The following is a 26,912-nucleotide window of genomic DNA, read 5'->3' on the forward strand; positions in this document are numbered from 1 at the left end:
TTCCAACAATGAGGGGAACGTGATGTGGAGCAGGCAACCAGAGCACGAAGGCCTTGTAAGGGCTGTTGGGCATCAAGGAGTGCCTCTGGCAGAGAAGGTTGACGCTGAAATCGGTCAACTTTCCCGTTCATCAAGAATATGCAAGCCAACATCATTCGTGGCCCAAGTCACAGCCACTCTGTACTGGACTGTGGCAAGACGCAGTAAATGATTATTGAGAATTCGCACTCTTCTTTGGTGCTGCCTCCACACCCAGTCGCCAACATCCGCAAGTGGTGTCAACACCTATTACGCAGTGGATGTCACTGTTATCTCTTATTAAAAGCTCAGTATTTAAAGTTACATTTATGAATATTGCAAGGCATTGTGTTACAATTTTTGCTGTAACATGGACCCTCTGTATTTCAATTTTACTCCAACATTTGACTGACGAGATTCCGTGACTGATACATACAAAGGTGACTGAAAATGGGTGATGTGCTATAGTATGCCAATGGACCACTGTGTTCAACAACCATTCATTGGTTGGTGATGGACTCTGCTGCTGTTGACAGCTTTGGTACTTCGTCATTAGATATCTTGCACAAGCATGTTACCAGGCTCTTGTCTCGTAAAAATGTTGTTTCTTAGACATCTATATTTGTACCATTTATAATGGTTACTTCTCGACTTGTCAGAGAAAACTATTTTGTTCATTTTTAACTTAGGGAAATTTTGATGTCCGACCATTTTTCAACTAGGATTAAAGAAGTATAAGTGTTGCATTTTCAAACTTCCCCACCGTTTCAACTTACCTACAGGGGATGCGTCTGTAGCACCATTGTGTAACCAGATTAAGTGGTCTGGTGAAAATTAATAGATGTCAAAGAGATTGGAGGGGGAAGCTGTGTATAATTGGCATGGCTGGGCTAATAACATTTTAAACTTAGGGCAAGTGAACAGTATCAACATAGGAGTGGGGAAAGCCAATAAGTTTTGAATTTCCTGCCATTTAAAACTTAGTGCATAATTCTATACTTAGCATTAACGACCTGACAGCTATGCTGGCAGTGCCAGTCAGTTGCGAAATCTGACAACCATGTAGTCTCTCCAGGCTACCCATCTTAGATTGTGGCATCACAAGGGGCTGCGCTCACATCTACTGTCCCACCATCTGAGAACCATCTAGCCTATGTTCGTATCTCTAGGCTATCTGGGATTCTGGTTTTACAGGGCTGTGCTGATATTTCCAGGCTCACAATCTGATAACCTTGCAGGAATTTCTAGGGCATACGAAATGGAAAAACGGATGAATAACTAAGGACACCTTATGCAAATGAAAGCGACGAAGCCCCATAAATCCTCCCAAAAGAAAGAAGAAAAGCTATAAAAGAAGTGCAGAGTGGTAAGGCAGTTGATCGTTATGGTATGCCAGCTGAAATGCTTTAGCTTGCGGGCGAAGGAACAGAAAAATATCTGACTAAAGTCTTTGCTGCTGTATACAAAGAGACAGAACTTATCCTCCTGGAACAAATAAAAGGTAATTCTTCTACACAAAAAGGAAGTATTCACGATTTGAAGATTTACCATCCCATCAGTTTATCTCCCGTTCTCTACAAAATTTTCACTAAAGTCATGACAGATCGCATCAGTGGCATTGTGGGTAATGCACAAGCCATAGAACCAGCTGGATCCCGTAACAGATATAGACAATTGACCCCGAGTGAAGTAATTAACCGAGCCACTGAATATATAAAGCCACCATAGCTTTCTAGACCTTGGAAAGGATTTTGCTTATGTCAGCTATACTGCTTTTTTAGAGCCACTCACAGAAAAAGATGTGGGGACAAAGTACGTAATCGTATTATGTATATCTGTAACACCGATGGATTCTGTCAGCAGAGGAAAACACACGAGGGAATTTTCCATTGGAAGATGAGTAAAGCAACGTGTCCCTGTATTCTCGAAACTTTTTATAGCAACATTTCAGATGGGTATGTCCAAAATTAATTGATGTTGTTGTTGTGGTCTTCAGTCCTCAGACTGGTTTGATGCAGCTCTCCGTGTTACTCTATCCTGTGCAAGCTTCTTCATCTCCCAGTACTTACTGCAACCTACATCCTTCTGAATCTGCTTAGTGTAGTCATCTCTTGGTTTCCCTCTACGATTTTTAACCTCCACGCTGCCCTGCAATGCTAAATTTGTGATCCCTTGATGACTCAAAACATGTCCTACCAACCGGTCCCTTCTTTTTGTCGAGTTGTGCCACAAACTCCTCCCCAATTCTATTCAATACCTGCGTATTAGGTATGTGATCTACCCATCTAATCTTCAGCATTCTTCTGTAGCACATTTCGAAAGCTTCTATTCTCTTTTTGTCAAAACTAGTTATCGTCCATTAATTCATAAGAGAAGGGAATTATAATAAATAGGAAAAACGCGCTAGCTTGAAATTTGCAAATGACACAATAGTCAAAGCCAACAATACGACAAAACAGCGAAAAAGCGAGCCTTTAGACAAAAATGTCCAAAAGAAATACTACGCACGACAGATGGGAAACTGGACGACAAATAACTTTGAATAACAACTGTTTAAAAACTGTTAATGAATATGTTTGTCTGGGACAGTTAATTAATGTCTAAGAAGGCTTAAAATATGATATTTTATGCCGAATAAAGATAGTTGGAGGACTTATGGAAAAGACTCAGTGGTTTTTAAATCTAATTCGCTAACAAATTTAATAAAGATTGTTTGTTAACATTGGGTTCTTACGGCTTACGGTCCTACCATATGATTGAGAAACTTAGATTTGAAGTGTGTTTATATATATATATATATATATATATATATATTATAAACTGCTCAGAGAGCTATGGAAGGTCACTGCTAGGTCCCTCTAAGAAAGATCGGAAAAGAAGTGAAAACATAAAAGCAATGACAGGTGTTTAGGATGTTGTGGAAAGGTAGCAGACTTCACCTGTCAGAAAACAGCAGAGTCAGAAGCAGGGAAATAGCGAGTCAAATAGCACTTTTTAGTTTAAGATTAAACGCTGAATTAGTTTAAAAACACACAAATAAATAAACTATGGGATTTTCTTTCTCTTTCCTTTTAATTAAACTTAGATGTGAAAGGGAAGCATTCGAGCACTAGGATTAGATTACTCAGCTTAAGTTGCAGTAGAAGTCCGTGAAAATCACGAATAGCTAAATCAGCTAAACCTTTTTTGCTAGTGTAGTTTGCTTGACACTGCAAACTTGCTTAATCTATCGCAAACTCTCCCACAGATTGTGGTGCTGCAGTCGTGACAAATATGTGGTTTTGAGATCTACGAGTGTTCTAATCTGTGTGTGATCATCTGGGATTTGGAGGTACTGAATCACTTGAGGCAGCTGCTTAAACAGTTCCTAGAACAGGGAAATGACTTATTAATTTCTTCAACCATTTTGAACTCAGCTAATGCCTTCGTAACGATGTAGGTGTGTATGAGAGGCTACTCTCTATCACACCTGCATCTTTGGAATTGGTAGTTTAAATCATAGAGAATTCTGGTTGTCAAATATAATGTACATTCATATAATTATGATTATTTGTTTATTGTCCTGTACTTAATATGTGGTAGATAGTTCATTTCACACACAGGTACGTCCATGATCCAGTTTTACGAAACATTTCTGTATCTGTATGTCATATTATAGTTTCCAGATTAAGAAAAATATTATTGATGAAAGAGAAATAGTAAATTCATCACTGCAAAAATTATGATTGGAATGGATGTCTGTGTAGCTAGATATTACAAAAAGTAATATAACGATATAAAAATTGTAGGTGAAGGTAGAAAAGGAGCAAGTGACAGTCCATAAATATAAAAAAAATCGTAAAATAATTTTTTTCGCATTACTGTTAGTTATTTTGAAAGTCTTATAATTTCAAAAGATACAATTTCGACACTGGAACTTCGATAATGGAAAATTTAACTGCTTATTTGATTTGCCTGATGTTATACCACATCATCAAAAGTCCTTAGTGATGTCAGCCTATGATTTAATAATGGTTTTCCCTATAATTTATATATAGTCTGAATGCAAACATCAAATATAATTACACTTAAAGTGTAGTAGGCCACAAAGATTTTAATGTAAAAAAGTCATAATACTAATCTGTCGCTAACTTTGTTATAGATCTGTGTCCCTTTTGCAGTCAGGTATGAATGTGTCTATCTTCTGTCTCTTGTTCATCAACATGGCAAACCTGTGCTCCAGCTTGTTTGTCGCCGCCGTAGTAAGTAGAATCTATTGCTACTTATTTATAAAAAAAATAAACATGAAATTATTTTGTGCTTGTTGTTATATTAGCATTTGAAACGTGGTCAAGAGAATGGAAGGAAACTCAGAGGTAGCGGTACGCAAGCTCTGCATTTATATTAGTGAACCCGGCAATGTTTCACAATTGCTAAATACTTACAGGAGTCGCATATTCCAAATATACTTCTGCCCCTGTCTCTGTCCATCTCCTCCTCCCCCCCTCCCCAATCACTGTCCACCTCCTTTTCCCTCTATCTGTCTCCATCTCCTCGTGTACCTTCTTTCTGTTCATCTCCTTCTTTCCCCTCTCTGTGTCCACTCCCCTCCTTGCCCATCTCCTCTACCTCCCTAGCTTTCACCTTGAGCCCTGTTTATTGGTATTGCCAACTAAACGGTGATTGGCAAATGGAGTCGGATAAAATGACTGAGTAAACTACATGGGATCATTGGTATATGGGATATGAGAGACCTGTCATGTTGCTGGATGTGCGAGGATGATAACTTCGATGACAGTCTTTCACATAGCTTCAGTTTGCAAACGGGTTGGACGACTCAGATTTTGTAATAGTATTCTAATCACAAGTCGGTAACCCATAAATATAACTTTCCAGTTTTCTGTTAAAACAGATTACAAGGAAGAAAACAAAACAGTACACAGCTGTATATACAATTGTTGTTGAAACGTATAAATAAGCTGAAAGAACACAAATGGGAGAAACATTCTGTTTAATGCTTCAATGAGCTGCTGTTGTAGTTAACACTGGCTGCGAGAAAGAAAACAAAACCGCAGTTTCTTTTCGGCATAGCATAGCACAATATCTTCTTTCTCACAGTTAGTTTTAACAGAGAACTTGTTTATTGTTAAAATATATATATAGAAATCTGAACGTTTATTAGGCTGTAGCGTAAAAATGTCAAGTAAGTCCTTCAGGAAATTTCAGGATTTTTGCTGATAACTTTTCCCTATTGTGTATTATATACTTATTTATATACCATATATATTAAATTACGTAGCCTATGACTGTCCAAATGTTTATTTGAGTGTATTATATTTCAAGTCAGACGATCAGTAACTTTTCGAGACTTTTGCTAGCATCGTTTCCTCTTTATATACTATACATATTTTTATATACCAGTTATACAGGGTGTTCGAAAACGAACTCTCTACTTTTAATATATCCTAGAATCTGTACAAAGTGACATACACTATTACAATTTGTGGTGTTTAATCCATCAACTCTCCAAGCTTGGCTCTCCTGCAGTTGGAAGGTCTGCTTGACCTTGAGATGGCACCAGTGCTGTTTTATTCCTCCGTTCCCTCAGTTCAGTCTAGATGTGCATGCAGTGCAGAGCAACTCAGCAACAACATGTTTTCTTTGCTGATGAGGCTACATTTCATGTCAGCCGATCAGTTAATCGCCATAACTGCAGATTCTTTTTTTTTTGGGGGGGGGGGGCGGGGGGAGGCGGCAGAGCATCCACTTGAAGTTATCCAGCATCAACATGACTCTTCCAAAGTTAATGTCTGGTTCAGATTGATGGAAGATCGTGTGATTGTCCCTTTCATTTTTGTAGAAACAACAATAAACAGAGACGTTTACTGTGACATGTTGACAGAGTACGTCTTTCCCCAAATAAACTATATTGAATCAGAAAAGGGTCTTATGTTTTTCCAACAAAGTGCCGCCCCACCTCATTACAGTAACCATGTGCGCCCAGATCTTGACACTCGCAGTACAGGAAGGTGGATAGGCAGGGCTGCCACAATACCTTGCCCACCACGAAGCCCACACTTAACCCCACTGGACATGTTCTTTTGGGGCCACATAAGACATGTTGCGTACAGTGAAAAGATCAGTGACATCAATCGTTTACGGGAAAGAATCGTCGCGGCGGTTACGACAGTTACACCTGATATGTTGGTGAATACTTGGCGAGAGGTGGAATATCGTCTCGTCGTGTAAGGCAACAAATGGATCCCACATTGACGTCTACTAACGTTAAACAAAACTCGAAGGAATTCTCTTTCATGATATATGCTCACTGATGTAATTTTTCATTAATTTCACCATTACATTTACACTTAAAACTAGGAAGTTCTTTTTCAAACACGCTCTATTTAAAAAATGTAGCCTGTGCCAGTCCACATGTTTATTTGAGTATCGTGTAAAAATTTGAAGTAAATTGGTGAAGAAGTTTTCGAGGTTTTTGCTAACAACGTCTTCACCTTTCATAGAATATGTATATTTATATAGGATTTATATTTAAGAAATATGTAGCACATGCCCGTCCTATCTTTGCTAGAGATTTGTGTAAATTGTGATGTCAATCGGTGAAGAACTACTGGAGATTTATTGCAACGACATTCAACGGTTGTCTTTATACAGTAATACAGAGGGACATGTAACGACAAACATATTCAAATTCAAGAATGAGGAATTAATGGATAACACAAAACACAAATACTCGAAAGAATAAAGAAAACAGGATAGAAATATAAAGTTTATAGTGACAAATTTTAGATAGCATTTAGAAATAGTGCAGAAATAAGCAGTTGGATTATACAGAGGTTTACCAGTACATGTCCGATCACAGCTTAATCACAAGTAATGAGATTATATGGAAATCTTTCCACTGGAGAAAGAAACAAAAGGCGGTAGCACACTGTCGTCCGGAGGACTACGAGGGCTTGCCCAGATGCCTAATCGGAAACAGTTTACTTTCGCTATGCCCAATGTTTCGTTTGGTGTACCACGGGAATTGTGACTTAAATGTATCTGTTCAGTTTAACTGATCGTAATTAGGTTATACAGGGTGCTCCATTGATCGAGACAGGGCCAAATATCTCACGAAATAAGCGTCAAGCGAAAAAACTGCAAAGAACTAAACTTGTCTAGTTTGAAGGGGGAAACCAGATGGCGCTATGGTTGCCCCGCTAGATGGCGCTGCCATAGGTCAAACGGATATTAACTGCGTTTTTTAAAATAGGAACCCCCATTTTTAATTACATATTCGTGTAGTACGTAAGGAAATATGAATGTTTTAGTTGGATCACTTTTTTCGCTTTGTGATAGAAGGTGCTGTAATAGTTGCAAACATATGGCTCACAATTTTAGACGAACAGTTGGTAACACATAGGTGTTTTAAATTAAAATACAGAACGTAGATACGTTTGAACATTTCATTTCGGTTGTTCCAATGTGATACGTGTACCTTTGTGAACTTATCATTTCTGAGAACTCATGCTGTTACAGCGTGATTACCTGTAAATACCGCATTAATGCAATAAATGTTCAAAATGATGTCCGTCAACCGAAATGCATTTGGGAATACGTGTAACAACATTCCTCTCAACAGCGAGTAGTTCGCCTTCCGTAATGTTCGCACATGCATTGACAATGCGGTGACGCATGTTGCATACGTTGTCGGTGGATCACGATAGCAAATATCCGTCAACTTTCCCCACAGAAAGAAATCCGAGGACGTCAGATCCGGAGAACGTGCGGGCCATGGTATGATGCTTTGACGACCAGTCCACCTGTCATGAAATATGCTATTCAATACCGCTTCAACCGCACGCGAGCTATGTGTGGTAACATCGCTAGAACTTATGTAGTAAATCAGCATATAGTGCACCATTTAGATTGCCATCGATAAAATGGGGCCAATTTTGCTTCCTCTCATAATGCCGCGCCATGTATTAACCCGCCAAGTTCGCCGATGTTCCACTTGTCGCAGCCATCGGGGATTTTACGTTGCCCAATAGTGCATATTATGCCGGTTTACGTTGCCGCTGGTGGTGAATAACGCTTCGTCGCTAAATAGAAGGCGTACAAAAAATCTGTCATCGTCCCGTAATTTATCCTGTGCCCAGTGGCAGAACTGTACCCGACGTTCAAAGTCGTCGCCATGCAATTCCTAGTGCATAGAAATATGGTACGGGTGCAACCGATGTTGATATAACATTCTCAACACCGACGTTTCTGAGATTCCCGATTCTCGCGCAGTTTGTCTGCTACTGACGTGCGCATTAGCCGCGAAAGCTGCCAAACCACCTTCTTGGGCATCATCATTTGTTGCAGGTTGTGGTTGACGTTTCACATGTGGCTAAACACTTCCTATTTCCTTGAATAACGTAAGTATCCGGCAAACGGTCAGAACACTTGGATGATGTCGTCCAGGATACCGAGCAGCATACATAGCACACGTCCGTTGGGCTTTTGATCACAATAGCCATACATCAACACGATATCGACCTTTTCCGCAATTGGTCATCGGCCCATTTTAACACGGGTAATGTATCACGAAGCAAATACCGTCGTCACTCGCGGAATGCTACGTGATACGAGGTACTTATACGTTTGTGACTATTATAGCGCCATCTGACACAAAGCGAAAAAAGTGGTCCAACTAAGACATTCATATTTCTTTACGTACTACACGAATATGTAACAAAAAATGGGAGTTCCTGTTTTAAAAAATGTAGTTGATATCCATTTGACCTGTGGCAGCGCCATCTAGCGGCCCAACCATAGCGCCATCTAGTTTCCCTCTTCAAGTTAGACGAGTTTCGCTTTTTGTAGTTGTTTCGTTTGATGCTTATTTCGTGAGATATTTGGCCTGGTCACTATCAATGGACCACCCTGTGTATAGCGTGGTGTCATGTCCGTGTTGTAGAATGATCAGAGAAAGGTGACGGTGAAAGTTTGTAGCGGTACATAGCCAACTCCTCTAGAATATCGCTAAATAAACTGCCTGGTTTAATTTCTCAATCGGACCGATGGATCGTCATCATCAGTGTCATATGCCCTCTCTTCATAAGACATTACTGCGACGTTTAGAATCTAATAGAGGACATTCACGCGAAATCCGGCGATACTGTCATTCTCTTGCTGGTGAAACGCTGCTGGGGAAAACATCTGTCTCTAGCTGGAATCTAACCGAGTACTTCTGAGCCGAGTGCCTACTAGACGCTCTTTGTCGTCTTAGTCTAGGGAGGCGGGTTTCATCATCAAACAAAGATTGAAAAGAAATGGAGGTAACAGAAGTCTGTTAGAGAGAGAGAGAGAGACAGAGAGAGAGAGAGAGAGAGACTATAGAAAAACGAAACAAAAGATATTAAAAAGAAACAGCTCATAGACAGTGCTTCTAAAACCCTCTACCGAAGTCCTGCAAGGCGTATAAATTATTTGACAGATGATGATTTGAACAGGTACCCATTCCCTGCTACAGAAACGAACACACACGCTAGACAGCGTTTTTCACTCTCTCGAACTGCTAGGCGAAAGAGCGATTGAAATGTATTCTCTTTTAATAACCACATTTGTAGCCAATAAGGCACGCTACGAGATTCCCCAATGGTAACTGCTGTTGTAGAAGTGCATGATAAGGGTGCTAGAACGTGGTTAGGGTAGTGGGACATTATAAGGGCCGCCAGTGAAATAGGACACTGCGAGTGTAAAGTGACACATCAGTACTACACACTTCGTATTTGTTTCACTACTGGGCACCGGCTCCGCAAAGTTTAGCTGATTATAATGATAGGCTAGTGGAAACAAAGTTTGTAGCTGAACGTGCCTCGAAGTGAAATAATCTAAACATGATGAAATCTAACTAACGTGATTGACTGTTATATACCTCGGGACTTACGCGAACGACAGAAGTTGAGTCAACTCTGTGGAGGCAGACGCCTCTCCAATTGCTTGTTATTTACGACGAAACCGATAGAGGAATACTTTTGAAAAACATTAACTTGAAAAGACACAGAACCTCGGCAACTACGGTGTGGTGGGAATTTGCAGTTTATATGTTTGGAGTGAAGGTGGAGAATGTTTAGAATATCTAATTTAGTTGCTGTACCAACAGGTGTCATTCAAATCCACTTGAATTGATTTATTGTCCAGCTACGAACGTAGATCTGTTTCGCATGTGAACTGTAAAATACAGAAACATTCCTGATGCCGGGGTTTTGGCTCATATGCCTCTGAGCAGTATGGGATTGAACATCTGTGGTTATCGGTTCCCTAGAGTTAGAACTACTTAAACCTAACTAATTTAAGGACACCACACACATCCATGACCGAGGCAGGATTCGAACCTGCGACCGCAGCAGAATCGCGGTTCCGGACTGAAGCGCCTAGAAGCGCTCGGCTACAGCGGCCGGCGCTGGCGTTTTCTTTCATGTTTTTGTTCGGAGTAATAACATGTTAAGTTCCTATACGAAGTTGTGGGCACTGCCGGCGTATTACTGTTTTATTTATATTTCTTTAATTTCGCATCAGTGTAGGGAGTCACACAACCATCATCAGACATATGTGTAATAACCACTTTAAAACGTGACCAGCATTTCTAGTGAAAGTGTTTGTGATACGTAGTGTTCACTAAACTTACGGTTATGAGTCGACAGAGGGCAATCTGTTTTGACCAGACGTTGAGTGGTTGACTTGCGGTATCCGCTAAACAAGATCTGATTTCCATTGTCTTCTTTACCCCAGTCACATTACGAGCATACCACCAAGTCAGTATTATGTCACATGTGATTGAACGACAGTTGTTTAGTGAGGTTCCAAAATCTTCTGGAGCGCTTATGCGTCTCATACCAGAACTTACAATTAGTTACCAGTAATCGGATTATTTTGACATAATCTCTGCCTTTGTATTTAGAATATGTTTAGCATTATAGCTTCCACTTCTCTCTGATTAATAGTGTTAAGACATATAAAATTTTTGCAGCTGATATTTCCTCTCTCCACCGTAAGTGGAGAGAGGAAGTCATGAGCTCAGCTGTCACGATTATTATTTCCAATAGACGCCACGAATTTCTGGGCACTGTGAGAGCAGCTATCCCAGTAAGCACAACTACATACATCTTGGTTTCTTGGAGCGTCGGTCTAGATGGGCCTTCAGTTTTTATGATTGGAGGGATACTCATTCAAAACGGAATAATTAGGGCATTTAAACTCAAAGTCCACGTCTAACATGAATAGTAGTTCTAATATACCGATTTGGTAACATTAACCATAATACAGTACAGTTTATCCCGAGTAACTTCTAGTTTCCATATATCCCACTATAAGGGAGATAAGAGTATTATTGATCAGGTATCAGGACGTGGCGAACAATCCCATTAAGGCAGAAATGTCTTGCGATATCTGATAGTCACTGCATAGGTAAAAATCATTTGTGGCGGATCTCCACCAGTCTTCACCAACAATATTCTTGCCCCAGGCTTCAGCGTCTTCTCACAAGAGACTCTGTAATGAGATTTTCACTCTGCAGAGGAGTGTGCGCTGATATGAAACTTCCTGGCAGATTAAAACTGTGTACCGGGCCGAGACTCGAACTCGGGATCTTTGCATTTCGCGGGCAAGTGCTCCACCAACTGAGCTACCCAAGCACGACTCACGCCCCGTCCTCACAGCTTAAGTTTGGAAGGTAGGAGACGAGGTACTGGCAGAAGTAAAGCTGTGAAGAAGGGGCGTGAGTCGTGCTTGAGTAGCTCAGTTGGTAGAGCACTTGCCCGCGAAAGGCAAAGGTCCCGAGTTCGGGTCTCGGCCCGGCACACAATTTTAATCTGCCAGGAAGTTTCAAGAGACTCTGTGTTTCTAATATGCGGTAAGTCTAAAGCATTCTTCGCCATATCATTTGTATAGTCACGACATAGCGTGATCACTGGTTTGCAGGTTACAGTATAGTGTCTCAAGCGTTGAGTAAATACGTAGGTCGTCGGTGTACCGAGAAACTGTTACGCTTTGTGACAAAGAGGCATGTACGTCGAGTGTAAATATGCTGGCTGAAGTAGGAAGTGTTATACTAAGAAGCAACATCTCGATAAGTATCATAGTTTGATAAGATGTTAATGTGGGACCACCTCCATCGGGCTGTTCACGTCATGGGTCCTCAACCGTGAGACCACGGTGCTGGAGTCAGCCTGGTTCCACATCACCGTCGGCAGTTTCGAGAACCACACTAACTCTTCTTCCACGTCTCGCGCAGCAAAAAGTGGTTACTCAAACGTTTAACAGACCGCCGTATAAACGTGGGTGGACAGTGCGGAAAAATGAACATCTACTTATTAGAAAAGAGCACTTCAATATAACATAAGGTATGCTATGTTTTATTCTGTTGTGTAAGTTTTGTTCAAATGCTTCAAATGGCTCTGAGCACTATGGGACTCAACTGTTGTGGTCTTTAGTCCCCTAGAACTTAGAACTACTTAAACCTAACTAACCTAAGGACATCACACACATCCATGCCCGAGGCAGGATTCGAACCTGCGACCGTAGCAGTCGCACGCTTCCGAACTGCGCGCCTAGAACCGCGAGACCACCGCGGCTGGCGTAAGTTTTGTCACAGCATCGTTACCACCAAATGATTAAACCAGATGATTACAATATCTGTTGCACACACATTCAGTTTTGCTTGATTATACTTTATCATAAATGTTCTGAGCAGAAAACCTAGTTGTGCTCACTTTACGCATATTACTAACAAATCTTTACACTGGACACCACTCTTATCGATGCGACGGCCTGCAAACAATTCTAAAAATGCAATACTATTTCACAGCGACGTTTAAAGTGCGACTGCATTCGGCGACCGCCGCCTAATTATTATGCGATAACTTCGCACAAATGACTAGGCAATCACATACACGAATGTTCATGCTGGCCACTCCCACCCCACTTTAGCTAATACTGACAATGGAGTGCTGTCTCAGACTATTCGGACAAATGGGGGCCAGACAAATGGTCGCAACCTTACAAGGGTCGGCATCCGTCGTCCAATAGGAAGCAGCCACTCTGTCTCCAGGAGAATACGACATCATGATTTGCCACTACGACGCCTACATCTTGTAATAGTCGCTCAAGAGTAGAGGATGCTCTGAATTGCACAATATTACTATTTAATGGATTCTCATTTGCCATATAAGTTACAAGTCCTTCTCACAACCCCTTCATTTTAGATTTTTACAAATTTCTCTTTCACCCATTTTGCCTGTACTTCGAAGCACTTCCGATTTATTTCATTCCTAACTGGCTCATTTTGCTGTATCCCAGTCTCTTCCTGGGAATTTTAGTACGCCAATCTTTTGTTTTCTTCTTCCTTTGTTACCAAGGTTTCTTCGCAGTAACGTTCAGCATATTTACTTTTGTCTGTGCTTCTTCTGTAACTGCCCATTTTAAATGTGTCCATTCCTCGTCAACTGAACTGCCTTCTATTGTATACCTTTTCGCAATATCTATAGTCATAGCGACCTTCAAAAGCATCTCATCACCCCTCAGCTCTTCAGTACCCTACTTTATTGCACATTTATTTTTACAGCCAGTTCCTTATCTTCAGTCTGCTCTTTATCATTGCTAAATTGTGATCCGAGTCTATGTTTGTTCCTGATTACTTTCACAATTTTTTCGAAAACTGGCATGATGTAATCCAGCTGCAATTTTCCAGTGTCTTCGGGAATTTTCGAAGTACTTCCCTTCCCATGAATAGCGTGTCGCTACTACTAGCTGAATTTTATATCAGAACTCAGTCTTTCTCTTCTGTCATTCCTTCTATTATTTTATGTCAATCCCCGATAATTGCCGGCCGCGGTGGTCTCGCGGTTCTAAGCGCACAGTCCGGAACCGTGCGACTGCTACGGTCGCAGGTTCGAATCCTGCCTTGGGCATGGATGTGTGTGATGTCCTTTCGTTAGTTAGGTTTAAGTAGTTCTAATTTCTAGGGGACTAATGACCACAGCAGTTTAGTCCCATAGTGCTCAGAGCCATTTGAACCTCGATAATTATTAGACTCTGATCTCCCATTACGTTCTGAATATCCCGTTCAGTATCCGTTTATACGTTCTCTGTCTCTTCCTCTTCGGCTTGTGTCGTTGGTACGTATACAAGAACTATTGTTGCTCGCGTTGATCTACTTATTCAGTAGAGAACAACCCTATCCCTGAAGGTTTCAAAATAATTAACTTTTTTTCCCTGTTCCTGTTCCTAACGAATCCCACGCTTTTTAACCCATTACTCATATTCTCGTAAATCGTGCTAGTCTCTTACTGGAGCAATCAGTAACAGAGAGCTGTTGTTGTTTCCCGACCTCTAGAGAAATCACATATACGATTCTCAGTACTCATCAGCTTCAAGAAACGACAGGGGAAATAAAATAGCAAGGAACAAAACAGACCTTTCTACTTTGCCTTCATTGACCTCACATAGACATTTGACTCTAGAAATCATGAAAATGTCAGGAAGATTTTAATTGTGTGTGGTTTTCAAAAGAAAATTATTACCATGTTGAAATTTATCTATAGAGATATGACATCAGCTGTCACTGGTAACTACTTTGCTGATGAGCTGTTGCATATCAGTACCGGTATTAAGCAAGGCTGTGTCACCACCACCATGTTATTATCCCTGTATGTTGCCTCTGCCATGGGGGTTATCTTCAACCAGGAATAGAATTAACTTACAGCATATAGCTGATTGCAACACATAATTTTATCTTCTTCCTTTTGTTTCCTTTTACTCTGTACATATATATTTGATGATTTAGAATGTTTTCGTTTTGTGTTGTAGTGTGAAATGTAATAGATATTTCTTTTTTATGTATGTTAAATGAATATATTTTTGTTAAGCATGGATAGTATTATTTTATGTTTGATCTTCTCTGTAATCTTCGTGTCGAACTGGACGTAACATGTAGCACTGTTTTCTGAATTCTGATGCCTGAGCGATATCGATAGTTGCTGCTGAACAGTGACAGTGGACGTACAGTGGCGTGGCTTACGCTCATTTATGCTGTGTGATCGTGACTGACAGAAATATAAGAAAATTTATGGTCACGTTCTTACTATCGGCCACAGTTAGACACAACATTATGAAACAATAGGTTAGACTGTGTAACCTCCCTCTTACTAATCAGCCTATCCTGTTTGCGATATAAGATATGAGCGTGGATCACATGTATGCCTATTGGATTTTTTAAAAATTGTATAAGGCTATCTTTCCCGAAGAAGTGATACCGATAAGTAGGAGGAAAGTGTACAACTGACCCTTCTGATGGAAAGTCTACTAAAAATAAAAGTAATTAAACCGAACAAGGATATAATTTGCAAAATGAAAGTTTTTAATGCGTTCAATCACGAACAACAATAGACAGAAAGGGCTACCATTAATATGAATCCAAAAGTTACACTAATGAACGAAAAGGAAGTAATTAACGGTCGCCAGACCACTAGGGCAATTTACATCCAAAATCCTGCACAAGATTATGGGAAAGAAAACCATGTATTATTAAACATTTACGTGGCAACTTAAGGTTGCCCTGCTTTTTTTCTTTTTTTTACGCTAATTTCAAGTGAGTATGTAATGTCACTCTTACGTTATGTTTGGCATTAAATTTTGAAAAAGGCAATCGAGTAATGATTTGAAAATATGAAATTAAACTATATGTTAGTACTGAACTTCGTTACGTGAACACAATGGCCTTCAGTGACCTCAGCATAACGTCATCACAGAAATTCAGGAAAGAAACAAGCACTGTTTACTTTGCCGTTAATTATTTTGCAAATTACATTTCATATTATTGTCTGAACAACTGAGCCTTTTTTACTGACTTGAACAGAATGAAATTCTAGAATACATACCAAACCAAACAGCCATGTACTCCAAGCTATATGTAAATATAATCATTATATGTAAAATAAATAAAACTTCCGCACTCTTATTCTGTGCATTTCTTTACATTTGCTTTTTTTTTCCAGTGACTGATTCTCAACTTGAAAAATGAAATTACTTTACTTTAGTCATATACTGAAACCTCTGTTGTACAACAGTTAATTTAAAGTAGACTGAGGCTAAAATTCGTAAAAGAGAAGTTATTTATTAATAAACTGGCTGTAACGATTCAATTTGTTTCTTATGACACTCAGTTAGCATATCAGGAAAAAAAGGAACAAGGATCCTGCTTGGTAACAATGTATGGGGACAATGAGCACACAATCGCCCTGAGTTTAACTGATTATTATTTAAATAAATCTTATCTATCAAATCACATTCAGCTGTGGTACTGGGCTAGCGGTTAATACTTTGTTCAGTGCTGTGCATACGACGAAACTCGGAGCCGTCGATGGAACTGTGTTGCTGGATCTGCTGCTGTTGTTGAAGACTGTAGTATATAGTGGAGCCACGGCTAATTACAGGATCGGGCAGTCGTATTTAATACAGCCTCTTCCGCCCGTCCACTGTCCGTACTGCTATTCTTAGACATCTGGCCGGCGCACGTACATGGTGCCGCCGAAATGGTACTACCTACTGCGAGAGCGTTAACACCACACTTCCGCACACTACAAGCCCTGGAACCCGTCCCCCGCTCTCTCCGAGCGCTCTGCGCAACAACTACCTACCCAAAGACTTTAAAACGCACGAGCACTGCTATTATAGTCGCTAGTGGACATTGAGTGAATATCTCTGGAGTGAGCATTGCATTCTGGATTGTCACATGTTTTCGGGGCTTCGCTAGGCGTGTGTGCTTTCCGCACAGTTTGAAGTTTATAATATCAAGAGTTTTTCTTGTTTTTTCACCGTATGTTGATAGTTTAATAGCGATAGTGAATTACTGTTGTTGCTACGGATGCAAAGAAAAATATGTGAACGGAGGGATAGTAACTTTTCATGGGTACATACCATGTAGCTCTAATTATAGTTATCACATTAAAAAATGGCTCTGAGCACTATGGGACTTAACATCTATGGTCATCAATCCCCCAGAACTTAGAAATACTTAAACCTAACTAACCTAAGGACATCACACAACACCCAGCCATCACGAGGCAGAGAAAATCCCTGACCCCGCCGGGAATCGAACCCGCGAACCCGGGCGTGGGAAGCGAGAACGCTACCGCACGACCACGAGATGCGGGCGTTACCACGTAGTACGAGACACTGTATATGTTTAAAAATTCCGAGACGCATTACAATGAAGGCTTGATTCTGTAGACCTATTTTCCTACAATTTTATGACTATGTAATAGATATTACGGCTGGTACAAAAACTTACAATAAGTCCCTTCCTCTCGTAAATTTGCTAGTGGAACAGGAAAGGGAGTGGTTAGTTGTTTCAGCAAATACACTCCTGGAAATGGAAAAAAGAACACATAGACACCGGTGTGTCAGACCCACCATACTTGCTCCGGACACTGCGAGAGGGCTGTACAAGCAATGATCACACGCACGGCACAGCGGACACACCAGGAACCGCGGTGTTGGCCGTCGAATGGCGCTAGCTGCGCAGCATTTGTGCACCGCCGCCGTCAGTGTCAGCCAGTTTGCCGTGCCATACGGAGCTCCATCGCAGTCTTTAACACTGGTAGCATGCCGCGACAGCGTGGACGTGAACCGTATGTGCAGTTGACGGACTTTGAGCGAGGGCGTATAGTGAGCATGCGGGAGGCCGGGTGGACCTACCGCCGAATTGCTAAACACGTGGGGCGTGAGGTCTCCACAGTACATCGATGTTGTCGCCAGTGGTCGGCGGAAGGTGCACGTGCCCGTCGACCTGGGACCGGACCGCAGCGACGCACGGATGCACGCCAAGACCGTAGGATCCTAGGCAGTGCCGTAGGGGACCGCACCGCCACTTCCCAGCAAATTAGGGACACTGTTGATCCTGGGGTATCGGCGAGGACCATTCGCAACCGTCTCCATGAAGCTGGGCTACGGTCCCGCACACCGTTAGGCCGTCTTCCGCTCACGCCCCAACATCGTGCAGCCCGCCTACAGTGGTGTCGCGACAGGCGTCAATGGAGGGACGAATGGAGACGTGTCGTCTTCAGCGATGAGAGTCGCTTCTGCCTTGGTGTCAATGATGGTCGTATGCGTGTTTGGCGCCGTGCAGGTGAGCGCCACAATCAGGACTGCGTACGACCGAGGCACACAGGGCCAACACCCGGCATCATGGTGTGGGGAGCGATCTCCTACACTGGCCGTACACCTCTGGTGATCGTCGAGGGGACACTGAATAATGCACGGTACATCCAAACCCTCATCGAACTCATCGTTCTACCATTCCTAGACCGGCAAGGGAACTTGCTGTTCCAACAGGACAATGCACGTCCGCATGTATCCCGTGCCACCCAACGTGCTCTAGAAGGCGTAAGTCAACTACCCTGGCCAGCAAGATCTACGGATCTGTCCCCCATTGAGCATGTTTGGGACTGGATGAAGCGTCGTCTCACGCGGTCTGCACGTCCAGCACGAACGCTGGTCCAACTGAGGCGCCAGGTGGAAATGGCATGGCAAGCCGTTCCACAGGACTACATCCAGCATCTGTACGATCGTCTCCATGGGAGAATAGCAGCCTGCATTGTTGCGAAAGGTGGATATACACTGTACTAGTGCCGACATTGTGCATGCTCTATTGCCTGTGTCTATGTGCCTGTGGTTGTGTGAGTGTGATCATGTGATGTATCTGACCCCAGGAATGTGTCAATAAAGTTTCCCCTTCCTGGGACAATGAATTCAAGGTGTTCTTATTTCAATTTCCAGGAGTGTACTATCCTCCATGCATTGACCAGTGACTTGTCGATTATGTATATACATTTTAAAGACGGGAAACAAATTGAATAGAGTGGGAGTCTGTAATTGTCTTGTTATAATACGTGTGTCCAAACCTTTTTGTTTACTACCATCTAAAGTTACGGTAGAAGACCATGTTTAGTGTGTCTAGGACATGGAGATTGGTTGGTTGGGTGTGGGATTGAAGGGACCAGACTGCTAAGGTCATCGGTCCCTTGTTCCACGATAAAATCACACGAAATAAAAACTGTCAGTCGTTAAAAACGGAGAACTGAGACAAGGGACGACACAATGCAAGAAAGACAGACAAAGACCAGACAAACGGAACTAAAATCACACCGAGTGTGAAGGTGGTTGGCCGACCATGAAAATAAAGAAAAGCCAACCACCAAATGACATTAAAACCCACAGTTTAAAACCACAGGCCAAAGGCCCAAGTCAATACAGGAAATAAAAGGACAAATACTCAAATCATACGATAAAAACCCCCTGCCCGAATAAAACTCAACACGAGGTCCGCCATAGCAACGTCATCACATAAAAGGGCAGGGAGGGTATCAGGCAGCTCAAACGTCTGCCTGAGTCCTGTTAAAAGCGGGCACTCCATCAAAATGTGGACCACCGTCAGAGCTGCCCCGCAGCGACATAGCGGTGGGTCCTCCCGGCGCAACAAATGGCCGTGCGTCAGCCACGTGTGGCCAACGCGCAGCCGGCAGAGGACGACAGAGTCCTTCCGAGAGGCCCGCATGGAGGAGCGCCACACACCGGTCGTCTCCTTCACCGCCCGAAGTTTGTTGGGCGTGGGCAGGGTGCGCCACTCGTCACCCCAGGCACCAAGCACTTTCTGGCGCAAAAGCGACAGGAGATCACACTCCATAAGGCCGAGTTCCAGAGCCGGTGAACTCACTGCCTGTTTAGCCAGCGTGTCAACCCGCTCATTGCCCGGGATGCCGACATGACCTGGGGTCCAAACAAAGACCACGGAGCGGCGGCAACGGGCAAGAGCATGGAGCGACTCGTGGATGGCCATCACCAGACGGGAAAGAGGAAAGCACTGGTCGAGAGCTCGTAAACCACTCAGGGAGTCACTACAGATGACAAAGGACTCACCTGAGCGGGAGCGGATATACTCTAGGGCGCGATAGATGGCAACCAACTCGGCAGTGTATACACTGTTCCCGGGTGCCAGCGACCGTTGCTCACAATGATCCTCTAGAGTAAGAGCGTAACCAGTGCGACCAGAGACCATCGAACCGTCAGTATAGGCCACGGCAGATCCGGGAAACTCGGGAAGGAGAGAAACAAAGTGGCGGCGGACGGCCGGAGGAGGGACCGAGTCTTTCGGACCCTGTGCCAAATCCAGCCGAATGCATGGTCGGCGCACACACCAAGGGGGCAGACGGAGATTGGCCCGGAAAACAGGCGGGAGAGGAAAAAACTCAATCCCACACAGTAGAGCCCGGAGGCGAACCGCGATCGTACACCCTGACCGGGGCCGCCTGTCTGGAAGATGGACGATCGAGTGCGGGAACAGGAGACGGTAGTTGGGATGCCCTGGCAAACTACAAACGTGGGCAGCATAAGCGGCCAGAAGTCGGTCGCGCCGGATCCGCAATGGAGGAACACCAGCCTCCACAAGTAAGCTGTCAACAGGGCTTGTCCGAAATGCTCCTGTGGCGAGTCGGATCCCGCAGTGATGGATGGGACCCAGCAATTGCAATGCTGATGGCGATGCCGAACCATAAGCCACACACCCATAATCAAGGCGGGACTGGATCAGCGCTTGATACAGCCGGAGAAGGGTGGACCGATCGGCACCCCATCCGGTGTGGCTAAGGCAACGGAGAGCGTTTAAATGCCGCCAGCATGTTTGTTTAAGCTGCCTAATATGAGGCAGCCAAGTCAACCGGGCATCAAATACCAGTCCCAAGAACCGATGCGTCTCTACCACAGCAAGAAGTTCACCGTCAAGGTAAAGGCGTGGCTCAGGGTGAAACGTGCGACGCCGGCAGAAATGCATAACACAGGTCTTAGCGGCCGAAAACTGGAAGCCGTGCGCTACAGCCCACGACTGCGCCTTGCGGATAGCGCCCTGCAGCTGGCGCTCAGCAAATGCAATGCCAGCGGAGCTGTAGTAGAGGCAGAAGTCGTCTGCATACAACGAAGCTGCGACGGACGATCCCACCGCCTCAGCGAGCCCATTGATCGCAATTAAAAACAGGGAGATACTGAGGACAGACCCCTGTGGGACCCCGTTCTCCTGGACCCGGGAGGAACTATGGGACGCAGCAACTTGCACGCGGAATGAACGATACGCCAGAAAATTCTGAATAAAAATCTGGAGCGGGCCTCTAAGACACCACCCACGAAGTGTGGCCAGGATGTGATATCGCCAAGTCGTATCGTACGCCTTCCACATGTCGAAGAAGACGGCAAACAGATGTTGGCGGCGTGCAAAGGCTGTACGGACGGCAGACTCTAGGGAGACCAGATTATCGACGGCAGAGCGGCCTTTACGGAACCCACCCTGAGACGGAGCCAGAAGGCCTCGAGACTCGAGGAGCCAACTCAACCTCCGGCTCACCATACGTTCTAGCAACTTGCAAAGAACGTTGGTGAGGCTTATGGGGCGGTAGCTGTCCACCTCCAGCGGGTTCTTGCCAGGTTTCAACACGGGGAGGACGATGCTTTCTCGCCATTGAGACGGGAACACACCCTCAACCCAGATGTGGTTGAAAACATCTAGGATGCGTCGCTGGCAATTCACAGAGAGGTGTTTCAGCATCTGGCTGTGGATGCGGTCTGGCCCAGGAGCCGTATCAGGGCAAGCAGATAGTGCACTCTGGAATTCCCAGTCGCTGAAAGGAGCATTGTACGACTCCGCGTGGCGCGTCTGAGAGGAAAGCCTCCAACCTTCCAACCGCTCTTTCCGGGAGCGGAAGGCCAGTGGGTAATTCGTAGATGCGGAACACTGAGCAAAATGCGCTGCTAACCGGTCCGCAATCGTGTCGGAGTCAGGACACACCACTCCATTCAGCGAAAGCCCAGGGACAGAGACAGGTGGCCGATAGCCATGGAGTCGCCTAATCTTAGTCCAAACCTGCGATGCAGAAGTACGGACGCCAATGGTGGAAACATACCGTTCCCAGCACTCCTGCTTCCGTTGGCGAATAAGGCGTCGGGCACGGGCACGGAGCTGTTTAAAAACGATGAGGTTCTCCAAGGACCGGTGCCGCTTATGGCGTTGAAGAGCCCGCCGGCGATCTCTAATCGCCTCTGCGATCTCGGGCGCCCACCAAGGCACAGTCCTCCGCCGAGGGGACCCGGATGAACAGGGAATCGCAGATGCCGCCGTAGAAACGATGCCGGTGGTGACAGACTGAACCACCGCATCAATGGTGTCATGGGAAGGAGGTGCGATAGTGGCGAGAGAGGAGAACAAGCCCCAATCAGCCTTATTCAGAGCCCATCTGGAGGGGCGTTCAGAAGAGTGACGCTGTGGTAGTGACAGAAAGATGGGGAAATGGTCACTACCACATAAGTCATCATGGACACTCCAGTGGATGGATGGTGAAAGTCCGGGGCTGCAGATAGAAAGGTCGATGGCCGAAAATGTGCCATGGACTACGCTGAAATGTGTCGGCTCTCCCGTGTTTAAGAGGCAGAGGTCAAGCTGCGAGAGAAGAGTTTCGACATCTCTACCCCGGCCAGTAATCGCGGTGCTACCCCACAGGGGGTTATGGGCGTTAAGGTCGCCCAGTAACACAAAAGGAGGAGGCAGTTGTGCTATCAATGCAGCCAACACATGACGCGAGACATCACCATCTGGCGGAAGATACAAACTGCAGACAGTAATAAGCAGAGGCGTCCACATCCTTACAGCGACAGCCTCTAAAGGTGTGTGAAGAGGTACACATTCGCTGTAGACAGAGTTAAGGATGTAGACGCAGACTCCACCAGATACCCTCTCATAAGCTGCCCGGTTCTTGTAATAACCCCGATACCCACGTAGGGCAGGGGTCCGCATTGCCGGAAACCAAGTTTCCTGTAGGGCAATGCAGAGGAAAGGGTGACTGCTGATGAGTTGGCAAAGCTCAGCAAGGTGGTGGAAAAAAGCGCTGCAGTTCCACTGGAGTATCGCTTTGTCCACGTCCCAAAAAGGCGTGAAGGGACCGAGGAGGCAGATCACGCCACTGGGTCACCTGCTGCCACCGATGGAGGACCAGTACAATCTGCTTCCATGGTGTCTGAGGGTCCGGCGAGATCCAGGTCCTCAGCGGACGCCCGGATCTCCACCTTATCCTCGGACGCAGGGCCTGTAGGAAGCAGTGGGGTGGATGCCACTGCGTGTTCCTTGGCCTTAGAGGTCTTCTTCTTCGTCTTGTCTCTCTGGTCCTTGGGTTTCATTGGCTGGGAGGGCTCCAGCGAGTCAGTCTCCGGGACGGAGGAGGAGCGGGGAGCCCTGCGACCAGCCGCTGGTCTGCTTTTCTTCCATTGGCTGACGTCACCCTTCCCTGAGGCGGAAACCTGGGAAGGAAGGGACCCAAGGGACCCTTTCCGTGCTATTCGAGCCGGGGAAGTTTGAGGCTTCCCCAGCTTAGAAGTGGGGACTGATGTCCCCGATGGTTGGGGGGTTGCTGCTCCTGAGGCAGGTAGTGCAGGAGCAGCAGGGAGTGAAGTGCCCCCCACCATGAAGGGGGCAGGTGTAGCATTCCGGCTCTGAGAGGTGGTAGTCTGAGGGAAAGATAATGGGGCCATAACAGTAGTAGCCGCGGCGTAAGAGGCAGTCAATCGAACAGGATGGAGGCGTTCGAACTTCTGCCTGGCCTCAGTGTATGTCAGGCGGTCCAGGGTCTTATACTCCATGATTTTGCGCTCTTTCTGGAAGATCCTGCAGTCCGGCGAGCAAGGTGAGTGGTGCTCTCCGCAGTTTACACAGATGGGAGGCGGAGCACATGGAGTATTGGGATGTGATGGGCGTCCACAATCTCGACATGTGAGGCTGGAAGTACAGCGGGAAGACATATGCCCGAACTTCCAGCACTTAAAGCACCGCATCGGGGGAGGGATATATGGCTTGACGTCACAACGATAGACCATCACCTTGACCTTCTCATGTAAAGTATCACCCTTGAAGGCCAAGATGAAGGCACCGGTGGCAACCTGCTTATCCCTTGGACCACGATGTACGCGCCAGACGAAGTGAACACCTCGCCGCTCTAAATTGGCGCGAAGCTCGACATCGGACTGCAATAGAAGGTCCCGATAGAATATGATGCCCTGGACCATATTAAGACTCTTATGGGGCGTGATTGTAACCGGAACATCCCCCAGCTTGTTAAAATCGAGTAACCGGCGGGACTGGGCGGAGGACGCCGATTTGATCAAAACCGAGCCCGAGCGCATTTTGGACAAGCCCTCCACCTCCCCAAACTTGTCCTCTAAGTGCTCGACGAAGAACTGGGGCTTCATGGATGTAAAGGATTCACCATCAGCTCTCGTACACACCAGGTAGCGGGGCGAGTATGTTTCGCTGGCATCCTCAGTCTTTCGTTCCTCCCATGGTGTAGCCAGGGAGGGGAACGATTTGGGGTCATATGTAGTTGCGTTGTATTGAGCCCTGGAACGCTTAGAGACTGCTGGCGGCTGGCCGCCAGCAAGAGATGATGTACCACGCTTCATTGCGGGTCATCCACCCTGATCCCACCTACTCCGACCAAGGGCCCTCCCCACGGGCGCCACCCAGCCTCAGCAACGACCACCTGGCAGGATGGCCATTGCCGGGAGTCCCAATGCCCCAAGGAGATAGGCATCTACTCCTTGGCATACGTGGGGAGTTAACGGCGCTGGCATCAGCAGAGCTATCCCTGTGTAGTCAGGGGGCTACAACCAACAGGGAACATGGCTACCGTGCTGGATTTCAGGTGATGTAGTCCAATATTGTCATTGGCGCATAAAGCGACACAGCATAGCAGACTGCAATAAACTGCACCCAAGAACAAATCCACGCCCAAGAGATGGTAGGTGAGCGGGACTGCTAAGCGATGACGACAAACCTGGCTAGAGATGGTAATGCATGATGGACACATCGCTCCTTGTAAGGCGCCCTTCCCCAATCGGCTCGCTCTTCGGAAAATTTAGAAGGATGGAGGTCAAACCCGTTAGGGGACCATCTCACAAGGCCAAAACGTTTGAGACTCCTTTTAGTCGCCTCTTACGACAGGCAGGAATACCGTGGGCCTATTCTTACCCCCGAACCCACAGGGGGATAGGACATGGAGATTGATTATGCGTGATTTATATTTTAGTTTCCCGAAGGATGAGCCGGCCGGAGTGGCCGAGCGGTTCTAGGCTCTACAGTCTGGAACCGCGCGATCGCTACGGTCGCAGGTTCGAATCCTGCCTCGGGCATATATGTGTGTGATGTCCTTAGGTTAGTTAGGTTTAAGTAGTTCTAAGTTCTAGGGGACTGACGACCAAAGAAGTTAAGTCCCATAGTGCTCAGAGCCATTTGGACCATTTTCCAGACGGATGAACAACGAGGAAAAATGTGTCTCCAGGAAATAAAGAGGACTAACTTTGTCACCACACAATATTCCAAAGTATGTTCAAAAGACTTTAAACAGGATTGTTTAGACAGAAAAAAATTTGGACGTGTGTGGCTGAAGGTAGCTAAACAAAGTACACATTCATCTTCTTTGGTCTATTTTACCTTCAATTTATTTTCTTCACGATTTGATTAAGAAGCGTAAAATATTAGAAAACGTGTCCCCAAACTCTTTAATTTGTGTCACTTTCCACTTCCCTTAAAGGTGTTACATTGGTCGACTGTTACGTGACCAACCGTATTTGCTTTACAGTACATTTATTCTCCGATCGCCTTTTTTCCCCTTCTTACTCAGTCTATTTATTTAATAAACTGGGAGCAAGTACGTAAAATGCGTCAAATAAATACTTCAAAGTGACACCAGTAAGAAAAATTGTGCTTTAGGTCGCAAAAACGAGAAAATAAATACGCAGAAATAGCAGAAAAAAAGGATGAATTAGCAGGGATATAATCGCTAATGTGTGGCAAATTCGGTGTTTTTCGGACACTTGCAAAAGTACTAGCGTACTGTAAAGTCGTTTTGCAAGACTGTCACTGCAAAAATGTACGCCAGGTTCTGTAATACTATAAAGTGCCGTATCATACCGAAAACTACTAAAAATCGAGTGCATCTGAACTGTGACACTTATCGCAAAGAAGCATAATGCAATATCACTTGCCATTAAAAGTTACGTAGCTGGTTTATTCCCGGTATCAAATGGATACCGTTAAAATGTCTGCGCAACATATATAATTAATCCAAGACACGTACGAAGAGAATCCGTCCGTACTAGGGATGTAGTGACATTCTAAGTAAACCGGGCGCTATACGGACACGCACAACGTCCCGAGAACACGTGACCACGACGGCAATGTATGTTGACAACATAAAAGCTGTTTTGCTCACGTGAATGCTCACTCCAGAGATATTTACTCTATGCTAGTGGATGCAAATAATAACTTCTTTTCCCAGAACGTGTAAGTTTCACAGTAAAACACAGATAAATACAATGAAACGGCAACAGACTTCTACCTAATGTACACATACAGTGAAGCAATGTCCTTACTTATTAAAAGAAAGCATTTAATTTACAAATATTGCCACACAATTAAAAAAAAGTCATCAAAAGTCAGTATAAATTTGGAAAATGAGTAATCTTGGAATAATGTAGATAGAGAGGTAAAAATTGGTACACATGCTTGGAATCACATGGGGTTTTATTAGAACCAAAAAAATACAAAAGTTCAAAAAATGTCCGACACATGGCGCTTCATCTGACCAGAATAGCGATAATTAGCGTTACAAAGTAAGACAAAGCAAAGATGATGTTCTTTAAAGGTAATGCTCAATATGTCCACCATCATTTCTCAACAATAGCTGTAGTCGAGGAATAATGTTGTGAACATCACTGTAAAGCTTGTCCAGTGTTATGGTGAGGCAATGCCGTCGAATGTTGTCTTTCAGCATCCATAGAGA

At 44.6% G+C, this 26,912-nt stretch overlaps 1 protein-coding gene across 1 annotated transcript in view; it reads left to right on the plus strand.

Annotated features, from left to right (window-relative positions):
• The window catches only part of LOC126356102 (odorant receptor 43a-like), a 142,091-nt gene that overhangs the window by 34,993 nt on the left and 80,186 nt on the right, over positions 1-26,912 (plus strand). The window contains exon 4 of the mRNA XM_050006838.1: positions 4,160-4,259. Coding sequence (XP_049862795.1) covers positions 4,160-4,259 — 100 coding nt within the window. The remainder of the gene's footprint in view (positions 1-4,159; positions 4,260-26,912) is intronic.

Source organism: Schistocerca gregaria, chromosome 1 (genome assembly GCF_023897955.1).
Source record: "Schistocerca gregaria isolate iqSchGreg1 chromosome 1, iqSchGreg1.2, whole genome shotgun sequence".
Lineage (NCBI taxonomy): Eukaryota > Metazoa > Arthropoda > Insecta > Orthoptera > Acrididae > Schistocerca > Schistocerca gregaria.